Source organism: Lygodium microphyllum, chromosome 16 (genome assembly GCF_053477565.2).
Source record: "Lygodium microphyllum isolate KBCC chromosome 16, Lygodium_microphyllum_v1.1.10, whole genome shotgun sequence".
NCBI classification, from domain to species: domain Eukaryota; kingdom Viridiplantae; phylum Streptophyta; class Polypodiopsida; order Schizaeales; family Lygodiaceae; genus Lygodium; species Lygodium microphyllum.
The window spans coordinates 142,804,269-142,826,127 of record NC_141150.1 but is presented as its reverse complement, the minus strand read 5'-3'; the positions used below and the strand labels follow the sequence as shown (position 1 = coordinate 142,826,127).

General features: G+C 39.5%; 1 protein-coding gene across 1 annotated transcript; it reads left to right on the top strand.

Moving 5' to 3' along the window:
- Positions 1 to 1,132: 1,132 nt before the first annotated feature.
- LOC148023525 (uncharacterized) lies at positions 1,133 to 5,823 on the top strand. Its single transcript, XM_087696490.1, has 9 exons — positions 1,133 to 1,315; positions 1,425 to 1,842; positions 2,116 to 2,170; positions 2,429 to 2,757; positions 3,157 to 3,398; positions 3,481 to 3,832; positions 3,918 to 5,132; positions 5,281 to 5,419; positions 5,493 to 5,823. The coding sequence occupies exons 2-8, from the start codon at positions 1,777 to 1,779 to the stop codon at positions 5,359 to 5,361; spliced, it is 2,340 nt and encodes a 779-aa protein (XP_087552616.1). The 5' UTR covers positions 1,133 to 1,315; positions 1,425 to 1,776; the 3' UTR covers positions 5,362 to 5,419; positions 5,493 to 5,823.
- The last annotated feature ends 16,036 nt before the right edge of the window (positions 5,824 to 21,859 follow it).

Here is a 21,859-nt window from a genome sequence, read left to right as displayed (position 1 = left end):
GAGAGAGAGAGAGAGAGAGAGAGAGAGAGAGAGAGAGAGAGAGAGAGAGAGAGAGAGAGAGAGAGAGAGAGAGAGAGAGAGAGAGAGAGAGAGAGAGAGAGAGAGAGAGAGAGAGAGAGAGAGAGAGAACATGCATGTTCATAGAAAACTGTCTTTTTTCTTGGTTTTATTTTAGATTAGTTGAACTTTAACTTTGTCTTGATAATGATAGGTGGTTCTCTTCAGACATTGTAGTTATAAAACCGAACACTAATACCATATGTTCCCCCAATAATTGGTCATATTTCAACTTCTTCCTTGTTTCGATTGGATAGAAATTTCCTTTTTCATGAACATCAAGAGAACTATTGTAGTCATTATGATCACATATTAATTGAGTGATTGTAATTGAATCAAGCATTCATTAATAATGGGAGGAGGTTGTAATAAGGACCTATTCCCACCATTGAAAAGGTTTCCAACCAATGGGAGCACTAGTTGGGAGCCCATAGAGCCTTGTCTCTATAAATGCGAGTAAATTCAAGATAAATGAAGTATTAAAAAAATAAATTTTGAGGCCACAATTTGTGTGCTAACGAATAGAAAAATGAGGAATAATTCTCATAAGGTTCATGCTTGCCAACTGGTTCAGTAACTTTTTAGACCATGCTCTCTCCTATGGCCTCTCGTGATTCCCAATTCACCATCTATTGAAGGAGCGTACTGAAGAGTTCCCATCTTAAGTGCGAATCAGGGCTAGTGTTCACGAAAAACTTTTTTGGTCATAGATAGAAATACCTTGAACTCGAAATTTTGGAGGGATTTCTGAGTCAAATTATATGTATTTCCCATTTTTATAACTAAAAATTTTCGAAAGTTGAAAGTTTTGAACCTTTCATATTAAATTTTAAAGGTGGTTTTGAAAAAGTTGCAATTCATTTTACATCAAACCTCGATCAGGGCCTGGTGGGAACAGGTCCTAGCAAGGCAACAAGTAACCTAGGTCATCTTGAATCTTGATGGAATGCTCAAAAATATTATGGTATTAATAATAGGCCTCTTTGGTGGGGCCCATGTTTCTCCACAATTTTCGCCTGCTGGGTCGCAGGGGCCGCCCACACGTTTTTTTGTGTCTTGTCCTCTCTGTCTCTCTCTGTGTGTGCCGCCTCCTATCAAATTCCTTAGCTTCCATCTATGCATGCAATTGCCTGAAGCCTCCCTCTCTCTCTCTCTCTCTCTCTCTCTCTCTCTCTCTCTCGCTGCGTGCCTGTCTGGTATGCACGTATCCCGCCGCTCTGGAGCACAAGTCATATCGGCGACTGCGCACTTGGCAAAGGCATGGCGTGCCGTGTTGCCTTATCGACTTCTCTCGATTAGGAGCAGGAGGATGACTTTTCATTCACTGTGTATTGATTCAACCACGGCATCGTGTGCTTTTTATACAGGTCAATATCGCACAAGCTTGCGTTCACGAAAATGGCTCTCCTTTCCGGGGGGGAAGGAATTCTTCTTATTGATTACTACGAATCAGAAGTGCGCCGTCTTCAATGGTAGGCCTTCTTAGATCCTGTGATCATATAGAAGAGATTGACGATCAAGACCACGTGTATATTGTGAGGGCGTTCGAATTAGCCTTTGCTTGGAGTCAAAGAGTACTGGTCCATGGCGACTGGATGAGTTAGTTTGTTGTATAAGCTCCTGAGTGTTGTATCCGCTGCTTGTTCCTTGAAGAAAAGGAGGTGATTGGTTATGGCCGGAGTACAGGAAACCTTCCTTACGAATTAGCCTGCTTCTGCCATGGCTTGGTTTTGTGGTTGCTTCAAATATAGAAAAAGAAATAAAACGAATCGGATTGCAGATCAGGTATTAGTTCTCTTTTTGGTTTTTACAAGCATGATCATATGAGGCGTTTCAGTACAATCAATAGCACTGCTGCGTGAGAAAGCAAGGTCATTTAAAGAGTTTAATTACAATCAATGGCACTGCTGCATCTCTTTGATATCCATTAATAATCTTTCAAGGAGGTCTCATATGCACATCATTGCTCCATTTTTCTGTATGGATAGCCATGTGCAAGTCCTCTTCATTTTTCTGTATTGATAGCTACAATTTTACTTATATATCTTATGCTTACAGAAGCAAGATACGGTTGCGTTGAGTCCCTCGCGAGACAATTCTTCACTATTATGTGGTATGTAACACATATGAGAGAGAGAGAGAGAGAGAGAGAGAGAGAGAGAGAGAGAGAGAGATTGATTGGCCTGTTACGAAAAAAAAAAAAAAAAGATTGATTGGCCTGAAGGCCTGATGTATTTCAAAAAGCCTATGATTGTGCTTGGTCGGCCAGAAGGCCTGATGTAAATATTTCTATAAATTAATTCTTACTTCTTCACGAAAATAAATAAATAAATAAACATTCTTGACATCAGAATTGTTGTTGACTGAGCAGGTGCCAGGTCGGAGGATCTTTGTAAAGTACGGCAGTCATCTCCTAGCCTGTCACTGAGTAGTAGGGATGGTCTGTCTCCACCTTCTTTACGCTCTCAGGCTCAAATGAAAAATGCGGCGAAAGATGCAGATGGGAACATTATTCGGGCAAGAAAGGCTTACCAAAAGATTAACCATGCTGAGGGAGCCAAAGCATATAAAACTTTGATTTCTCTTGGCAAACAATCCTCCAATGCACGGTCACAGGTTGATGAACTTGAGGAGGACCTTGAGACTCTTAGAAGGAAACTGAAGGAGGAGGCACATACAGCCAGAAAATTGAGTGAAGAGGTAACAGGCCCAGCTGATGCACACTCCTGTCCTGTATGTGCTGTGGTTCCCTACAGCCCCAGGGACTTTATTACTTGTCAATGCCTGATTTTGAGTTGCAGCTCAATTGAAGCTATGGACTATGAATTTCACTAATATAACACTATGCGAACAGCAACAGCATGCATGCCATGTAGTCAACAAGCACGTTTGCATCTGATGGTGCGTTGACAATACTGGTTATTTACGGTGTGCCTATGCAAAGTCACAAGGATCATCTGTGAAAGTTTTGTTGTGTGTGTATGTTCTTGCGTGTGCATGTTGCATGTGTCAGCATGGACAGAGCAGAGGAAAAGGGGGAGGGAGGCAGTCACTATGTCCGATCTTGGTTGATCAATCACTCTACTTATTCTGCTGCAGGTGAAGTACCTTAGAGCCTGTCATGAGGTACTTGAATCTCCAGATGCATATGAGGTCACTGTTGAGAAAGTGGACAAAGGTTCTGCAGATGATTCTATTCTTCATGCATTTCCATGGCACGTGACATCAGTCCTTGCCAAATTTCAGTCAAGTCACGTTTGCACTGAGACCTATGTTCCACTGCATTGCAATCAATTTGAATGTCTTCCTAGTGGATGTCTTAAGCCCTCCTCAGAGAAGAGGTACTGGGTAATTTGCTCAATTGTTTGAACATGGATTTGGGGTGCTTCTTGCCCTTTGTAATAACCCATTTGTCATTGTCAGGGGTCTACATGGTTTTCAAGGAGCGGACTCTGTGGAAGGAACCAAACACAAAATGTGTAGCAAAGAATCTTTAACGTTGCAAAATAGTGAGCCCAGTCTGTCTGCACAACTCGTGGACGAAGGCCCTATCAATACACCTACTGAGCCTCAAGTCCCCTCATCTCCATGTTTCAGAATTGAGTCCAGAAGTGATCAGCTTTTTGAGAACTGCGAGGATCTTCTGTTGGAACATATCGATCTTTCTTCTCTGATAACTGATTCAGAATTGATTACAACTTGGGAGAACTCATATGGGCGAGTAGATTTAGAGGGAGGGAATGTGTGTGAGCTGTCGATGGAAGTTACAGCTCAGGTGAGTGACATTATTCCAGTAGACAGACATGGGCTCTGAAGTTATTTTTTCAATGGACCAATATCGTTTGACCTTGTGTTTGCAGTCATGGGTCGAAGGTGACAAAGAAGGGAAGACTGATGCCATGATAGAGCCCATGCCATGTAACAAAACATGGAAGAGGCAGAAGACTTCTAAAAAAGGGAACGTGAAGGTCTCTTCACATTCTACTTCTAGCAGCTTAGATAGTATGACAGAGAGGGAAGGTGCCACTGAAATCACATTTAAAGGCATTCAAGTCTCACAGGCAAGTGCTTATCATGGTGGAAATTCTGATGAAGCTTCTACTAGCACGTTTACATCTACAACACAGACTTTTTCATCATATTCATTTGGCTCCCTAAGTGACGGGCATAATAAGGACTATTCTGTAGAAGGGAGATTTTTTGATCCAGACTCTGAGATGGAGTCTCAATTTGATAAGGCAAATTCTGAGGGCTCTTGTACAGGCATAGATGAAGGCAGCAATGAGACAGCCTACCAAAGGTGTTTCTCCCTTCAATCAGTAAGCAATTCTACAAGTGATACCAGTGGGGCCAAGAACGTACAAGATGTCAGCATCATTCCAGAAACGCCAACAGCACAGGCAAGCTCAAATGTGTGCGGAGTGCAAATGGATCTTTGGGGAAAGGATGATCATCAATTCTCTGATGCTCTCTCCCATGTGCCAAGCAGGTGCCGTGACAGGTACAGGGAGAGCAAAGTTGAGTCTCTTTGCATGAACACTGCTGGGTGCAGCTGCAGAATTTGTTCATCACACATACGTACATACTCTTCAAAACTGTCAGGCATCCTGCAAAGTTCGATTGCTTCTTCTGCAGAAAATAAGACTGGTGCCAGCAGGATTCACACAACTGCGGGGTTTGCAATTCATAATATTGAGGGGGTTATCGTTACACCAAGTGCCCCCGAGCCTGACTGCCATATTGAAGAACACCAGAGACAAGTCGTCTTGCCAGAGCTTGTGGAAGGAGTGTCAGATGTAAGCATTGCAAACCTCATCTTTGAGGACTCCGCATCAGCTTCAGGGGCCGAAGAAAATAAACCTTCTTGTTCCACCCTACCTCTATCTTCAACCATTTCAGCTCCATCTCCCAAGGGTACTTCAGCAACAAGGTGGATGGCCAATCATCATTCTCCTGCCAGGTTTACAGATGACAGGCCGATTCTGGGAACTGTTGCTGCACATTGGAGCCCTATTGCAACAAGGAAATGGTGGGATGGGAAGGGCATTCCCAACTCCACTACCAAATACAAGGAGGTATTTCCAGTCGAGTTGCTTATAGTTTCTTGTTTGCGATTGGATCCCCACACTGCAAGCATTATATAATTTGATAATATAATTGTATGGAATGAATGCTGTCCAGTGGTTGAATACGGTAGTTCTATTTACACCACGTTCAATGCAGGACCAAAAAGTAAGCTGGCATGCAACTCCCTTCGAAGTACAGCTGGAACAAGCATTGGCTAAGCAAAGATGCATGCACTAGAAGTAGGCAGAGATGAGACCTGTGCATCCTGGTGCTGATATATGCCCCAGCAGAAGACGTGAGTGTTGTTTTTTTAGTTGGCATATGTTTGATGTGGGGCGAGATTTATGCTAATGTCTTGAACTGTACAGGGGTGAGGTGGAGAACATACTCAAAACGGTGGGAAGATAATCAGCAGTTGTATATAAGCATATCAGTGAGCCGTATGATTATTAAAAGCATCTAACAATGTATCCTTCTTATGGCAACCGAGGCTGTAAGGGCAAAATGATTCTGTTCATAATTCTCTCTCTCCACGCATGTGCCACGCACACATTGGCTCCTCACTACTTCGGTTTTATTAGGTCTCTTAAAATGATAATTTATTCTTATTGCTGACACTTCAACCCAATATAGAGTGCAAAAACAAGGAAATGGTTTTGCCTGAAATGTGAAATCGATAATATATACGCTACCTTGTTCGCCAGGCACGCCAACTGCACTTTGCGCAGTTAGTATCATTGTGAAGTGAGTGAAGTGAACCATGTCATTGCAAAGCTCACAAGACTTCACCTCGTTTGCTTCACATTGTTGCAAGAGCAACTATGCAATGGTTACTTCCCTTTGCTCATAAAACATATAACAAACAATATGCTTCGCGTGCAACGACTTTACCTACGACAAGAAGAATAGATACCATAGACATGGAAGTTTGCTTAGCTATGGCAATCACCTCTCCCCCCCACCCCCCCCCCCCCCCCCCACCCCCCCCCCCCCACCCACCCAACACCCCCACCTTTGTGCTTGTTGAATGCATTGAAAATTGAAAATGTCATTCACAAACATGTACCCACTAATTGCATGTTATGGCAATCATGTCCCTCACACACACACACACACACACACACACACACACTCTCTCTCTCTCTCTCTCTCTCTCTCTCTCTCTCTCTCTCTCTCTCATGCTTGCCAAATGCATTGAAAATTGAAAATGTCCACAAACATGTACCCACTAGTTACATGTCTACAATAGCATTACAATCATGTTATCATACAAACAATATCAGATATCTACAATAGCACAACTAAAGATATATGGGTTCAAGTGCTAGTTACCAACAAGTTTTAGTCATAGGTGGCTAAGTTATCCAAATATATAGTTGTTTTGAGCATAAGGTAAGATGGTAGGATGAGTTACCTTGCGATCACCACCTCATTATATCTTTCCAATCTTCAATCCCTTCAAATATTCGGCTAAAATATGCACATTTGTGGGATCATCTTTTTGTATATTGGTAGCGTTGGAAGCCTTAGCTAATCTCCTCCCATTGAGGTGGTTATGTGCAAAATATACATAGGAGAGTCGATGAATTGAATATATGGAAATCTAAATCACTACATCATCTATGCACTAATAGACCCAAGCATTCAATCCTAGGAGCAAGGAGCATATACATCACCATCCAGATCTCTCCCTCTCTCACACACACACACACACACACACACACACACACACACACACACACACACACACACACAGAGGTAGGTTTGTTAAACCATCAAAGCCTTACTATGTTGATTTGCTTTAGCATTAGGAGCCTTTCATGTGCATACATAGAGATTGTTGGTGTCTTCAACAATGCTTGTGGGGATACCCCATGTGCAAGAGAACGTTAGTATCTTCAACCTCCACTTCCAATCGTGCTTATAACACTTGTTTGGAAAAATTTCCCATATGTCACGGGTAGTGGAACATCAAATGTTAGTTATAAGAGGTCCCTATTTTTCTTTTTGGTAATTTTCCGCGCACATACACACACATATACACATTTGACTTAGGAATGTTGCTCATGGTAATCAACATTAAGTTTCTTAATAACTTCTAGGGCATTCTCAAGGGAGCAAAATATACATAAATATATTTGGAAAGGATGCCTCATATTTGGGACGAGGACATACATGCAAGGTGCTACACTTGTCAATTGATGGCATTCCATTAATTAGGAAGGATGTTGCAACCATGCTTTGTGCACGTGTGTGTGGTGGCTTAGTATATACAAATATCCTCCTTCACGATCTCAACCCTTTATTGATTTGCTTATATATTTTGGGCACCTTTGAGACAAATAGTTATCTACTTCCTCTTCCCCCATTTCTTATCCCAAAAATAATGCCTACAAATAAATCATCACTCATATATGAAAGACAAAAGACAACCAAACATGTGAGATAAATGTAAAGAAGCTATTAAATAGGTCACACTCACTCATGTAACTCATGCATGTACATAGACTTATATATACACAATTCTTATGTATAGGCGCACATATACACAAGTATGCTCTCTCTCTCTCTCTCTCTCTCTCTCTCTCTCTCTCTCTCTCTCTCTCTCTCTCTTCTAAACTAAAACATCTCTCTATGGATTGCATGTTGCTATAGTCAATGTTTGAATAATAGTAAAAGTGCTTAGGAGAGAATTAAGGATGAATATATTGAAACCAAAATATACTTATATATTTGAATACACATTTTCAAGTACCTTCAAAGTAGAACCACCTACAAACCTTGAATAATATAGTACTACTAAACAATCACCATATTTCTCACACCACCACCTTAAGACTTTAGTTGGAGCCCAATGTGTAAGTCATTGTGTGCAGTACTTGAATTGTAGTTGTTACCAAGTGTATTATATTAGTAACTTAACCTTCCAATGTAAAAGGCATGATTTAAAATAGTGTGACCAAAAGAATACCAAATATTATTTTAGCTAGCCTTTTTACTAACTTTGCAAGTCAAAGTTTTCATAATGACTAGAAAGTAACACACAAAGACAAGGAATATCAAACCATGCCAATATATGTAGTAAGTCATAGTAAGGACATGTAAATGGTAGGTTGGAATGTGGACCAATGAGTTTGTTTCAAGTTTGTATATGTGGAAATGGAACATTGTGTGTGGTGTGGATGTGAATGGTGAAGGGTTGACTTGCATCACACATGTTACAAAATTAATGGTGTAACTTCTAGGCTCTAGAACTTAGAGAATACCCTAGAGCTTTCATGTGGTAATCCTCACACATACTCTCTGTCTCTCTCTCTCTCTCTCTACCTTACATGAACTAAAACTTGGAAATATGTGAGCCTCATGTTTGCTAAATCACTATTTTCTTTCCATTAGGGTTTTTGGATCACCATTGTGTCACAAAAATCTATTAAGAAGGTTAGAAATGAAGTAGCTCAATACAAAAATGGGTGTCTTGATTTAGCTTGGTAGGTCCTCACTCATTCAACAATCACCATGCTCTATTCATATAGCAATGCCTTGAAGTTTTAAGAAAGAAGCGAGTTTAAGTTAAAACTTAAAAAGCACACAATTTCTTGTATGTGTTCTGTTGAGATATCAAGCTCCACTCGTGATACGCCAGGGTGACCGTTGTGTATTTATGTCACCGACTTGTCAGTTGCAGACGCGGTTGGTACACCGCCCATGAATAATAGCTACATGATAGCTATCCTTATCTACTCTAGTTCCTGGCTCAGTTAGTATGCCACCTTATTTAGTTGAGTTTGGTTTGAGACCCACATATAGGGTTCTTCTATTTCTTTGTATGAGAGTTCTTTTTGGCTTACACAACTAAGAAGAGGAAAACTGTTTTTAGCCTCCACCCTTTGTGTATTCCCCCATTGTGCAAGCAAGAAAGCTGCAAGTGAGACTCCTTCCTTCTCTTCCACAATCTTGACATGGTATCAGAGCCTTGTTCGTGGTAATGAGCTCAAGAAAGCAAGCCAAGCTCGCGGTGTTCTGGTAAGAGGAGTAGTGTTGCTTTCATTTTCTGTTTTGGGAGCAAATCTCTGCAGGCAGCACAGTCGGAAATTGCAAGAGTGCATTGTATCAGGTTGAGACGCCCTTCGCGGTGAAGCAAGAGGGCAGTATATGCTACGGGAAAGGGCTTTAGCTCTTGGCGACCTTGTTTTTTTGATTTGAGGCCATTTCGGGGCCTGTTTTGGAGGCGGAATTTTTCTGCACGCACTCAGGAAAAGGCCCAGTTTTATGCTGTGCAGCCACTGTTCTACAGGTCGGTGAAAAGTTACTGTAGAAATTGCATCGTATGCTTGTGCATAGAGACATTGGGAGTTACAGAATCATCCATGTTGCCTGTTGATGCAAAATCGTCACTAGGAAGTGACTGTGTGGTCAAATACCACTTTCGTCAGTTTTGCAGATTTGTCCTTGTGAGGCTGAAGCTGTGTTCTTTGCAGTGACAGAATTTTTTACAGTGTTCTGTAATGACATCTGATTCTCTTTCACAGATTGTCACTGAAAAGCTTGACAAGAATAACTTCCAAGCATGGAAGTTTAGAATGACGAATTTCCTTATGGGAAAAGGATATTGGGAATTTGTTGTAAGAAATGAAGAAGAACCAGTTCTTCCTGATGTTCCCAATCAACAGTAAATGCATGCATTTAAAGCATGGCATGAGAGAGCTAGGAAAGTTATGTATTGGCTGTCTATCAGCATTTCAGACTCTATGATTGTGCATATTCAAGATGCAAGTACGCCAAAGGAGGCATGGGATACTTTGTCAAAAATGTATAGCACAAATACGCAAGCCAGGAAAATACAGCTCAAGCAAGAGTTGCATAATGTGCAAAGAGAAAGTATGAGCATCAATGACTACCACATGAAGGTGAAGAAGATTGCAGATGCACTTGCTTTCATTGGGTCGCCAGTGGAAGATGATGATTTAGTTTCTGTGACCTTGAATGGTCTAGGAAAGGATTATGCACAGTTTCGGACATCCATTTCAGTTCGTGAAAGATTTCCTGATTTTGAGGAGTTGATTGCTCTTCTAATTTCTGAGGAGCAGAGAAATGGTGGTGCATCTTCTTTAGGAGGAACTTCAAAAGAAGCTGTCTTCTACTCAAATGCTGGAAGAGGTAGAGGCAGAGGTAGAGGAGGCCGATTTGGAGGTCGTGGCAGAAATCAGAATATGCAGCAAACTCAAGAAAACCAGTCCTATGGAGGAGAACGTGGTAACTCTAGAGGCAGGGGGAGCCAAAGAGGTCATGGTGGATGGCAAAGAGGCCAAAATGCAAACAGTAATGTTGAATGCTACTACTGTGGTAAAATGGGTCATATGGCTAAAGACTGCTATAAAAAGCAGAATGACATCATGAATGGAAAACTGCAACAAGGGAATTATGCATCTTCTAGTAGACAGGGTGATGACAGAAATGAGCACTTGTTTATGGTGTAGCACATGAACAATTCTGTGACAAGTGTAGAAGAAAGCAATGATGTATGGTATATTGACTCAGGTGCATCAAACCACATGACAGGTCATGCAGAATGGATGGAGGATGCAAGGAAAATGGAAAAACCAGGATTTGTGGAGACTGGTGATGATACTGCACATCCTATTGTGCAGATTGGAAAAATTCCCTTGTCTATGCACGATCGGAAAAAGAAATACCTGTTCGATGTATTTCATGTCCCGAATATCACCAAGAATCTGGTTTCTGTTGGTCAAATGGTTGAGCAGGGCTTGCAGGTCAGATTTAATCCTCATGGATGCTTTGTTGAGGATATGAAAAATAAAGGTCGCTTGATAGCAAAAGGAAAGAAGAAGGGCAGAATGTTTACATTGGATGCAGACATGTCTGAATTGAGTGCAGCAATGTTTGCACATGGGACCGGTGTAGTTGCAGATATTGATATCTGGCATAAACGCATTGGTCATGTTAATGTACATCGACTTAAATCAATGAAGGCCCAAAATATTGTTGCAGGTTTGCCAAAATTCAAGGTTGCAGAAATGCATAAGGTATGTGAAGCCTGTCAGTTTGGAAAACAGGCAAGGAAACCATTTCCTAGACATGTTCAAGAGAGTAAGAAGCCATTTGAATTAATCCACTCTGATGTGTGGACAACTAAAGCTGCATCTCTTGGAGACTGTCATTATTTTGTCAGTTTTATTGATGACTATAGCAGAAAAGTTTGTGTGTATTTTATGAAAAAGAAAAGTGAAGTTTTTGGGCATTTCAAAACTCTTAAAGCTATGGTTGAAAAAGAAACAGGTTTGCAAATAAAATGCCTAAGGTCAGATGGAGGGGGAGAGTACCTCTCAAATGAGTTTGCAAGGTTCCTGCAGGAGCATGGCATAAATCAGCAATATTCATGCAGTTATACCCCACAACAAAATGGAATTGCAGAAAGGAAAAACATGCATATTGGAGAGGTATCTCGTGCCATGCTCAATGAAAAAGACTTGCCAGATTTTTATTGGGCTGAAGCAGTTGCTACAGCAGTCTACATAATGAACATGACTCCCACTGCAGCAATACATGGAATGACTCCAGAGGAGAGGTATACTGGTAGGAAACCAGATATTTCTCATTTGAAAATTTTTGGTTGCATTGGCTATGTACATGTGCCAGATGAGCTGAGATCCAAGTTGGATCCAAAAGCTGAGAAGTGCATCTTTATTGGTTACTCTCTGCAGCAAAAAGGGTATAGATGCTATAACCCTTCTACTCGTAAGTTTACAGTGAGCAGAGATGTTGTTTTTGATGAGATGAGTAGCTGGTATAAACCAGTAAATGTGATTGATGATGTAGATGCACAAAATAGTAATGCTGCACAGAATTCACAGCAGCAGTCACAAAATATTAGTGGACCTGAAGCGTCCTCTAGCAGCGGTTCACATTCTTTGCCATGGACAGGCAGATTGAGATCAGGAGAATCTTCTCAAAGCAATGCAGATAGTGGTATGCAGGTATCACGAAAAGGAAAAGAGAAGGTTGATCAGCCCATGTTTGATGTGAATGCAGGTCACTCTTATATGGATGGTGAATCCAGTGGCTCAGAACAAAGCATTGATGATGAGTTGGGTATTCCTTCTATTGTTACACCTAGAGTAAGGAAGACCAGGGATGTTTTGAGAGCACCTGGGAGTGAACCTACTTTGCGCAGGTCTACGAGAGCTAGGTATCCTGTGGATAGACTGAAATATGATGGATTTACAGCCATTCACTATGCATATATGGTTAAAGTAATACAGAAACCAGAACCCACTTCTTTTGAGGAAGCCATGGGAAAGGAAAAATGGGAGAAAGCCATGGATGAAGAAATGGATGCCTTGAAAGCAAATGCTACATGGGAATTGGTACCTTTGCCTAAAGGTAAAAATGCAATTGGCTGTAAGTGGGTTTATAAGGTGAAGCACAATGCAGATGGTTCTGTGAACAGATACAAGGCAAGATTAGTAGTCAAGGGGTATGCACAAACATATGGCATTGACTATGAAGAAACATTCAGTCCGGTTGCAAGGATGGCAACCGTAAGAGCAGTCATTGCTATGGCTGCATCAAAGGGATGGTCTTTACATCAGATGGATGTAAAGAATGCCTTCTTGCATGGTGATTTGCAAGAAGAGGTCTATATGGAGCAACCACCAGGTTATGTGCATGCTGTTCATCCTGAGTTTGTTTGCAGGTTGAAGAAAGCCTTGTATGGTTTAAAGCAAGCACCTAGAGCATGGTCTGACAAGATAGGACAGTATCTTGTCACTATTGGCTTTCAGATTTTCAAGGCAGATTTCTCACTTTATGTGAGAAAAACAGAGAAAGGTATTATACTACTTGTCATTTATGTTGATGATTTGATTATGACAGGTGACAGTGATGAAGATATACTTCATGTGAAAATGCTATTGAAGCAGAAGTTTGAGATGAAGGATTTGGAAGAGCTGCGTTTTTTCTTGGGCATTGAGGTGATTAGATTACCAAGTGAGATACAGCTCTTGCAAAGGCAGTATGGATTGGACATGCTGTCCAAATATGGGATGACAGGCTGTAAGCCTATTTCAGTTCCTTTAGAGCAGAATGTGAAGTTGAGCACAGATGCAGGTGAGCTTCTAGAAGACCCTACTATGTACAGACGCATAGTAGGAAGTTTGATTTATATGACTATTACCAGGCGAGATTTGAGCTATGCTGTTGGATTGGTAAGTCAGTTTATGCAGGCTCTAAGTAAACCACATTTGGATGTGGCTAGACGCATACTCAGGTATGTGAAGTCCACATTGCACTATGGACTATTTTATGAGATTGGGGTTCAGATACAGTTGCATGGATACACTGATGCTGATTGGGCTGGTAGTATTTCTGATAGACGATCTACCAGTGGATATGTGTTCTCTTTTGGGAGTGCTGCAGTCACTTGGAGTAGCAAGAAATAGCCTACAGTTGCCTTGTCGAGCACAGAGGCTGAGTACAGGGGTGCAGCAATGGCTGCATGTGAGATAGCTTGGTTGCATAAGCTACTTTATGATATGCATCAGTCTACAGATGGGCCAGTTGTCATTTATTGTGACAACATGAGTAGTATACACCTGGCAAATAGCCCAGTCTATCATGCTAGAACAAAGCACATTGAGGTGCATTATCACTATGTGCGAGAGAGGGTTTTACTAGGTCTTATTGATCTAGTTTATGTCAGCACAGAGGATCAGGTAGCTGATATATTCACGAAGGCATTGGGCGCAGAGAAGCTGCGCAAGTTCAGAGACCTGCTTGGTGTGCAGGAATTGGGATTGAGCTCGAGGGGGAGTGTTGAGATATCGAGCTCCACTCGTGATACGCCAGGGTGACCGTTGTGTATTTATGTCACCGACTTGTCAGTTGCAGACGCGGTTGGTACACCGCCCATGAATAATAGCTACATGATAGCTATCCTTATCTACTCTAGTTCGTGGCTCAGTTAGTATGCCACCTTAGTTAGTTGAGTTTGGTTTGAGACCCATATATAGGGTTCTTCTATTTCTTTGTATGAGAGTTCTTTTTGGCTTACACAACTAAGAAGAGGAAAACTGTTTTTCAGCCTCCACCCTTTGTGTATTCCCCCATTGTGCAAGCAAGAAAGCTACAAGTGAGACTCCTTCCTTCTCTCCCACAATCTTGACATGTTCTTGGATTATAAATGTTTGATTTAAGTTACCTCTTCCACTTTTTCAAAAAAATAAAATCTCATCATGGTTTTAAGTCATGATAATCAAGTATGATTTACCAAGATATCCTCACATGATTTAGATCATCTCAATAATTGAAGATATAGGTGTAACATAAAAAATGAGGCCCAAAACTAAAATGAAAAAAAATGTATATTTGATATACACATTTTCAAGTACCTTTAAAGTAGAACCTCATACAAACCTTGAATAATATAATACTATTAAACAATCACCATATTTCTCACACTATGACCTTAACACTTTAGGTGGAGCCCAATGTGTAAGCCATTGTGTAAAATATTTGAATTGTGGTTGTTACCAAGCATAATGTATTAGTAGCTTTAGGTTTCAATGTAACAGCCAAAATTTGAAATAGCAAGACCAAAATAGCCAGCCTTTTCACTAACATTTGCAAGTCCTAAAGTTTGCCCAATGACTCTTTGAAACTAAGACATATAGGCAAGGAACATCAAAGGATGCCAATAGAGGATGCAGTAAGTCATAGTAAGGACATGTAAGTAGCAGGTTTGGGAAATGGACCAAGGAGTTTGTTTCAAGTTTACGTATATGTGTGCATGGATGTGTGGTGTGGATGTGAATGGTGAAGGGTTGACTTGCATTGCCTAGTCTATTTAGGTCTTCACTCATTCAACAATCACCATACTCTATTCATGCATCAATGCCTTGGATTTTTAAGCAAGAAGCGAGTTTAAGTTAAAAGTTAAAGCGTATAATTCCTTATATGTGAAGTTCTTTGATTACCAATGTTTGATTTAAGTTACTTATCCTATTCTTTTGAAAAAATAAAATCTCATCATGATTTTAAGTTGCGATAACCATGTATGATTAACCAAGATATGACTACATCCTCACATGATTTAGATCATCTCAATAATTCAAGATATAGTTACAACATAAAAAATGAGGCCTAAAACTAAAACAAATCATTTGATCAAAACATAGGCCTACGTGCATAAAGTCCATGGAATTTCCATTTGTTTACTATTAATACTTCAAAAAATTACTACTCTTGACATACTCCTCTATCTCCAATTAAAATCCAAATACTAAGCCTCAAAATAGCTACTCTTGACCAACTCTTCTATTGTCAATGAGAATCCACATATTAAGCTTCAAAATATGGGGAGAAAAGAAGTCTAGAACTATAGTCTTGTTATTTTAACACAAAGAACTCTTCTATTCATGAGGCGTAATGAAAACAATATTAGATCCTAACAAAGTTATACTAATATAGAACAATACAAAATGAAAATAATATTATATTCTAGCAAAGTAACACGATAGTGAGTCTAGCAAAGTTTCACCATAGTGAGCTTGCCAAAATCTAAAACACACACACACACACACACACACACACACAATACATATTCAAAATGTGCCATTAGATGTGTTCATTGACTAAAGGCAACTTGAATCCCTAGTACACACATATTGTTGCCTACCCAATAGTCTTGTGGCAAGTAAAATTGTGTGTGTGTGTGTGTGGCATTGCCAGTTTTAGAAAAGGTCCTTTCATCTTAGCATGGAGGAGTCTCTAGCCATTTTGCATGGCATAAAGTTGAGGTGTTACCTTGTTTGGTAGTAAAACAAATTAGTTACAAAATATTAACAAATTCTTTGCTACTTTCTTGCTTAGTTCTAGAGCAAGCTATGTTGTCTTTATACTTGCCCAAATTAAGTTGAAGATAGACTTTGGTGTTGGCAACTACTTTGGTGGGTTATTGAGGAAGCTATTGAGAAAATGTTTCAAAACTTCCCTTTGTGGAAGTGAAACTTTGAAGCTCATTGTTATTAATTTGAAGGTGCATATCCTAGCTTGATATGCCAACCCTAGAGTTACTTGGACTTGCAATCAATCTACTAAGGAGCATATGATTTCATAATGATGCAACATTGATTGAATAGGAAAATTAGGTTAGAGGTGCAATAGTGATCTGAGTAGCATAGAGAGAGAGAGAGAGAGAGAGAGAGAGAGAGAGAGAGAGAGAGAGAGAGAGAGAGAGAGAGAGAGAGAGAGAGAGAGAGAGAGAGAGAGAGAGAGAGAGAGAGAGAGAGAGAGAGAGAGAGAGAGAGAGAGAGAGTGTGTGTGTGTGTGTGGGTGTGTGTGTGTGTGTGCACATGCATGCATGTGTGTGTGTGTGTGGTGTATTGATCTTGGGGTTCTACTAGCATGAGAGATTTTTGAGTACATTGATTGGGGGTGCATTAATACCTTTGTGCATGTGATAACTAGTAGTCTCTATTTATATATATGTATGTATATACATTGCTGATTCACACACACACACACACACACACACACACACACACACACACACACACACACACACACACACACACACACACACACACACACACACACACACACACACACACACACACACACACACACACACACACACACACACACACACACACACACACACACACACACACACACACACACACACACACACACACACACACACACACACACACATGCATACATGCATTTTTAAAGAGCTTATTGAGCACAATTGGGAGGCACATTGATACCTTTGTGTGTGTGTTATGTCAAATTTAACTTAGTCAAGTCTAATATCAACAAAAAGATCTCCAATTACCACTATAACCAGACTAGTCATATAATTCAAATCCATTAGCAAGCAAGTAAAACTAGATAGCATCATGTTAGTACATCCTTAAAAACGGGTTCATAGAGTAGGGAATTCAAGTTTGCCACAACTAGACAATTTGGTACAAACAGTTAGAAAATAACATTATAGAACCTATCAGTTTGTTATAAATAGGCAATGAAAAACAAAAACAAAAACTAAAAGCATTCCTACATAAACACAGACTATGAGTTACGATTAGTAGAAAAAACTAGTTGACAAGTGGGTTTAGAACTGTTTCATTACTTTATCACGGGTCTAGAATTTCAGATAGACCAAGCTAAAATATAGACATCATAGTCACAATCTATTATAATAAAAAATCCATCCAACAACTAACTAGAGAGTGTAGATATTGTACCCAAGTGATCAAAGTAGCCAATTTACCACAATACTTGTGTGCTGCCCTTGTCATAGACACTACTATAGTGCTGAAATCCAGTGTAGAGAATAACCGACAAAGAATTTAAATCAATATAATTTTGAAAAATTAAAGAGGACCTAGGATACAGATCCCTGGATCCCACTTAGTCAATTTTATATTACTTAAGTCTAATATAAGCAAAAAGGTCTCCAATTACCCCTAACGAGACCAGTCATATGATTCAAATCCATTAGTAACAAGTAGAATTGGATAACATCATGTTAGTACATCCTTTCTAAAAAAGTAAGGTTCACAAAGCAAGGAATTCAAGTTTGCCACATCTAGGTAGTCTGATAAAATAATGAGATGGAAAAACATTGTGGCAGTTTATTTATAAATAGACAAATGAAAAAACCGAAAGCATTCTCAAATAAACAAAGATCACCAACTACAATAAATAGACTAAACCACTTCATTACTTTTACATAGCTCTAGAATTTGGGATAGACCAAGTGATCAGAGTAGGCAACTTGCCACAATACTTATGTGCTTGTTATAGCACTAAGTCTATGTAGAATGCATAACAAGATTGCATTGCTACTATAGGTATTACACCAAAGTGCACGACTGCATGGGGAAAATAAACTTTGAAAGCAAGAATAACACTCAAGAACATGATAAAGAGGCTACTTAATCATTTATGGAGCCTCTTTATCATTTATGGCAACATTCGAGAGACAAGAGATAGAGAATACTGTAAAAATATTGCAAAAAAAAGAGCACAAACAGCCAAAGCTTGATTCCATCTTGAAAACTCATAATCTCATACATCATGATCAACATGAACAAAGAGAATAACGCCTTTTCCAAGCCACACATGCTATAACAATATAAACTACTGATCATATGACATTTAAAGTCCACACATAGTAAGAATAAATGAACAAACAAGACTAATGTAAAATACTAAGGCAAATAAATAATGTTAATCTCATAACTAAATATGATGCCTAAAGCCTAGAATAACACAGTACAACTTGGAGGTTGCCTAGCCATAGCCAAGTCTCCAACCCTTAGCCATAGATGAATGCCTTGTCCACAAAAGTATGGGTTGGAAGTGATAGTTCCTACGGAATTCATCATACCTAGCTTTTGAGTCGCTATAACTCATAGATTATCTCTTGAGGAGTCAATTCTGCATAGTAGGTTATAGTAGTTGATGCAATTGGAGGAGGTTATGATAATTGCTCATTACCTATTAGTAGTGATGCATTCAAGAAGGCATGCATGGATTAAGTGACATGTCAAGAAAATTTTTTACAAGGAAGGAGATTTGGTAATGGCCTATAATTCAAAGCTTGGTAAGCATCCAAGTAAGCTAAAGCTTCTTTACATGGGTCCTTATGAGATTGTTAAAGATGTTGATCAAGGAAATTTCATTTTAGCTACATTGCATAGTGAAAATATCAACCCCACAGTAAATGGCTTTAGGTTAAGGAGACTAACTCAACCTAATTATAATGAGCCAAACAAGGATTCATAGGTCCAACAAGTAGCAGAGTAGGAATCAACTTGATTCAAGTCAATGCTATTGTTGAAGTAGCAGTGTGAAATTATAAGGATATTAATTTTTCAAGATTTATCAATATTTAATTGTATTTTCATTTTGACACTTTAGTGTTGGAGGTGGCATTTACTTATTTTGAATGGGCAAAACTGTTTGGGATAAAGGCGCCTAAACCTAATTGCTTGTCTAATAGTACTCGCACACTTGTACACTATAGGTTGTGGGCACTTGTCACTGCCACTTTATTCATTACTCTTTTAGTGACATTTGAATAAGGGAAGGTCGGCCACACATTGTGACTATTGGAGTTCCCACATATGGTGTGTCTCTCTCTTGCTCTCTTGCTCCATCCACCATAGCTTGCTTTGCTCTTGCTCTTGCTCTTTCTTCTGCTTGTGTGCTTCCACTCAGGCTCTACCTTTCAACTAGTATTAGAGCCAACCATTCGAGGAGCTTCTTCATCCTTTGCTTCAGCCCGGATTCAAAGATTTAACTCAAGGTTTCATGGCAGACAATGTTTCTTTCTCTCCAGGTATGCATTGAGTATTTTCTTATTCTAGCTTGTTCTAGCTTGCTTTGCACTTGTTGAGGAGCTTCCAAGGCGTTGAGCATTGTTGGGTGCTTATTGAGCTAAGCAGTAGCCATTTTATCCATTTTGAGTGGATACAAAGCATGATGTAGAAGTTGATAGTTATGGCAGCTTGATACCACTATTGTATTTTGGCCATAACTTTTGCATATGGTATCAAATTTAGGTGTTCTATAGCTAGAAACGAAGAGTGTGTTGAGAACTAAAAATGTGGGTATTCAGAGAGTTGATTGTGTTTAGTTTTCTATTTTTTTATACATAGAATAGAACTATTCTAGTTTGGACAACACATAGTAAATTCCATAATGCATGTTTGATGCTTTTGGGATGCCATTTTAATGCCTGGATAGTATGGTTATGCTTTTGGGACCGATTTGAGCTTGAAATAGCTTAGATTTCACTGCTCTAATAATATGACAACATGCATTTAAGTAGTGGATCATGTGGTTTAATTCAATACAATGGGTAAAATAAGTGAAAAACTTATCCCTAATGCTCATTGTGATGGTTTATGGGATACCTTGTGGATGTATCACTACTTCTATTGTTATGTATACTTCTCAATATGCTATGGCATGCTTTTGAGTTGAGATTTAAGCCCTGTTGCATTGATCTTGGTTCTAGTTATATACCTTGGTTACTTCAATGGCTTATGCAATTATGGGCTTGAAGAACCTATTAGGTTTTATGCTCTTGGCTTATGCTTCACATATCTTGGATACTCAGATGTCATATACTTGATGTTTTGAGCTTGCATTGCTAAGTTGGCATTCAATTTCGTCCCAATGTACTTGAGATTACTTTCACCGAGATAGTGGGACACTTACTTCTTGTACATGCTCTCTCGATATGTATTGGGTGCAATCACCCTATAATGGTTTGATTTGATCACTTACTTACCACTTATGTCTGCCAATGTGTTGTCAGTGATATTTATATGATTTTGGGTTATATATTGACTTTGTTTAGTGGATTATGCATTTGGTTGTTCTCTTCTCTTTACCATGAGATATGCTATGTGCATGATATCTATGCCTACTGCATGTTTAGTTACTGACACATTGCAATTTTGACACCTTTGAGTGCCCGGTTGTTCCTATTCTTTCTTTCTTGATTGCTCATAGTTGGTTATTGGCATACTACTGCATTTTATTATAGAAATTTTCCATTTTAGTTTTATGAATTCTATCTTAGAGCAGTCACTTGGATTTGAGAGTTACTTGATTATAGTTAGTGGGCAGCTCATCCTTTTGGCAATTTCTATCGCCCAACCCTTGATTTGGATGTACTTTTAGGGCTGTTTTACTATAATTTATAGTAGCATGTTTGCATTGGATTGTGCTTTCATCTCTTGTATTATGGCTAGTGGATTGAATGATAGTGCTATCTTTAACACATTGAGAAGTTGGATGACACAAATTACAACTATTGGAAGGCATCATGCATCAAGTGGATATTAAGAATTCCTTCTTGTAGGGGGAGTTGCAATAGGAAGTTTATGTGGAGCAGCCACCTGGTTATGTGAATGAGAATCATCAAGATTATGTATGTAGGCTTTGTAAGGCCTTGTATGGGCTAAAGCAAGCACCTAGGGCATGGCATGATAGGATTATAGAATAACTTGACAGCATTGGATTTTGCAGAGTGCATGCTAATCACTCACTCTATGCATATGACAGTGATGCACGTATTGTGGTCATTACTATATATGTGGATGATCTGATCATTGTTGTGGGTGATACTAAGACAGAGATTGACAATGTGAAGGGTCTTCACACATTAGGGCCAAAAACGCTTCAAAAAATGCAAGAATATGGTATTCTTGTCTCCTCTTTTTTAGAGATAGTGGAGTCCATTTCGTGTTTCTCTCTTCTTTTTTAGCCAAAACCCCTAAAGTCTGACATGTTTTGGAGTCCCAAAGACGTTATTTACTTACAAATCTGACAAAATACGTGACAGAGATGTGATGAAATTAATAATGAGTTTTTTGAAAGTTGGGAGATCTTTCAATATTGTTTTTGGCGCCCAATACATACTCATTTGTGTTCTTGGCGCTACTTTTTAGTTCATTCACCCCTCTTTGAGCTTCTTTCTCTGCGCTTTCATTCTTTTCATGGCTTCCTCTAGGCGCCCTTCTCGTTTAATACACTCTTGCACAGTCTATAGACAGGGAGCAGATGGAAATTTTGAGCCCAAAACCTTTGCTGTAAACGATTGGGTTACCATGCTGCCATCTTGCAAGGGCTCTCATAAGGTGAAAAGAAGAAAACGAGATGATATAAAACATCACTGGAAGGGGCGTATCATTGC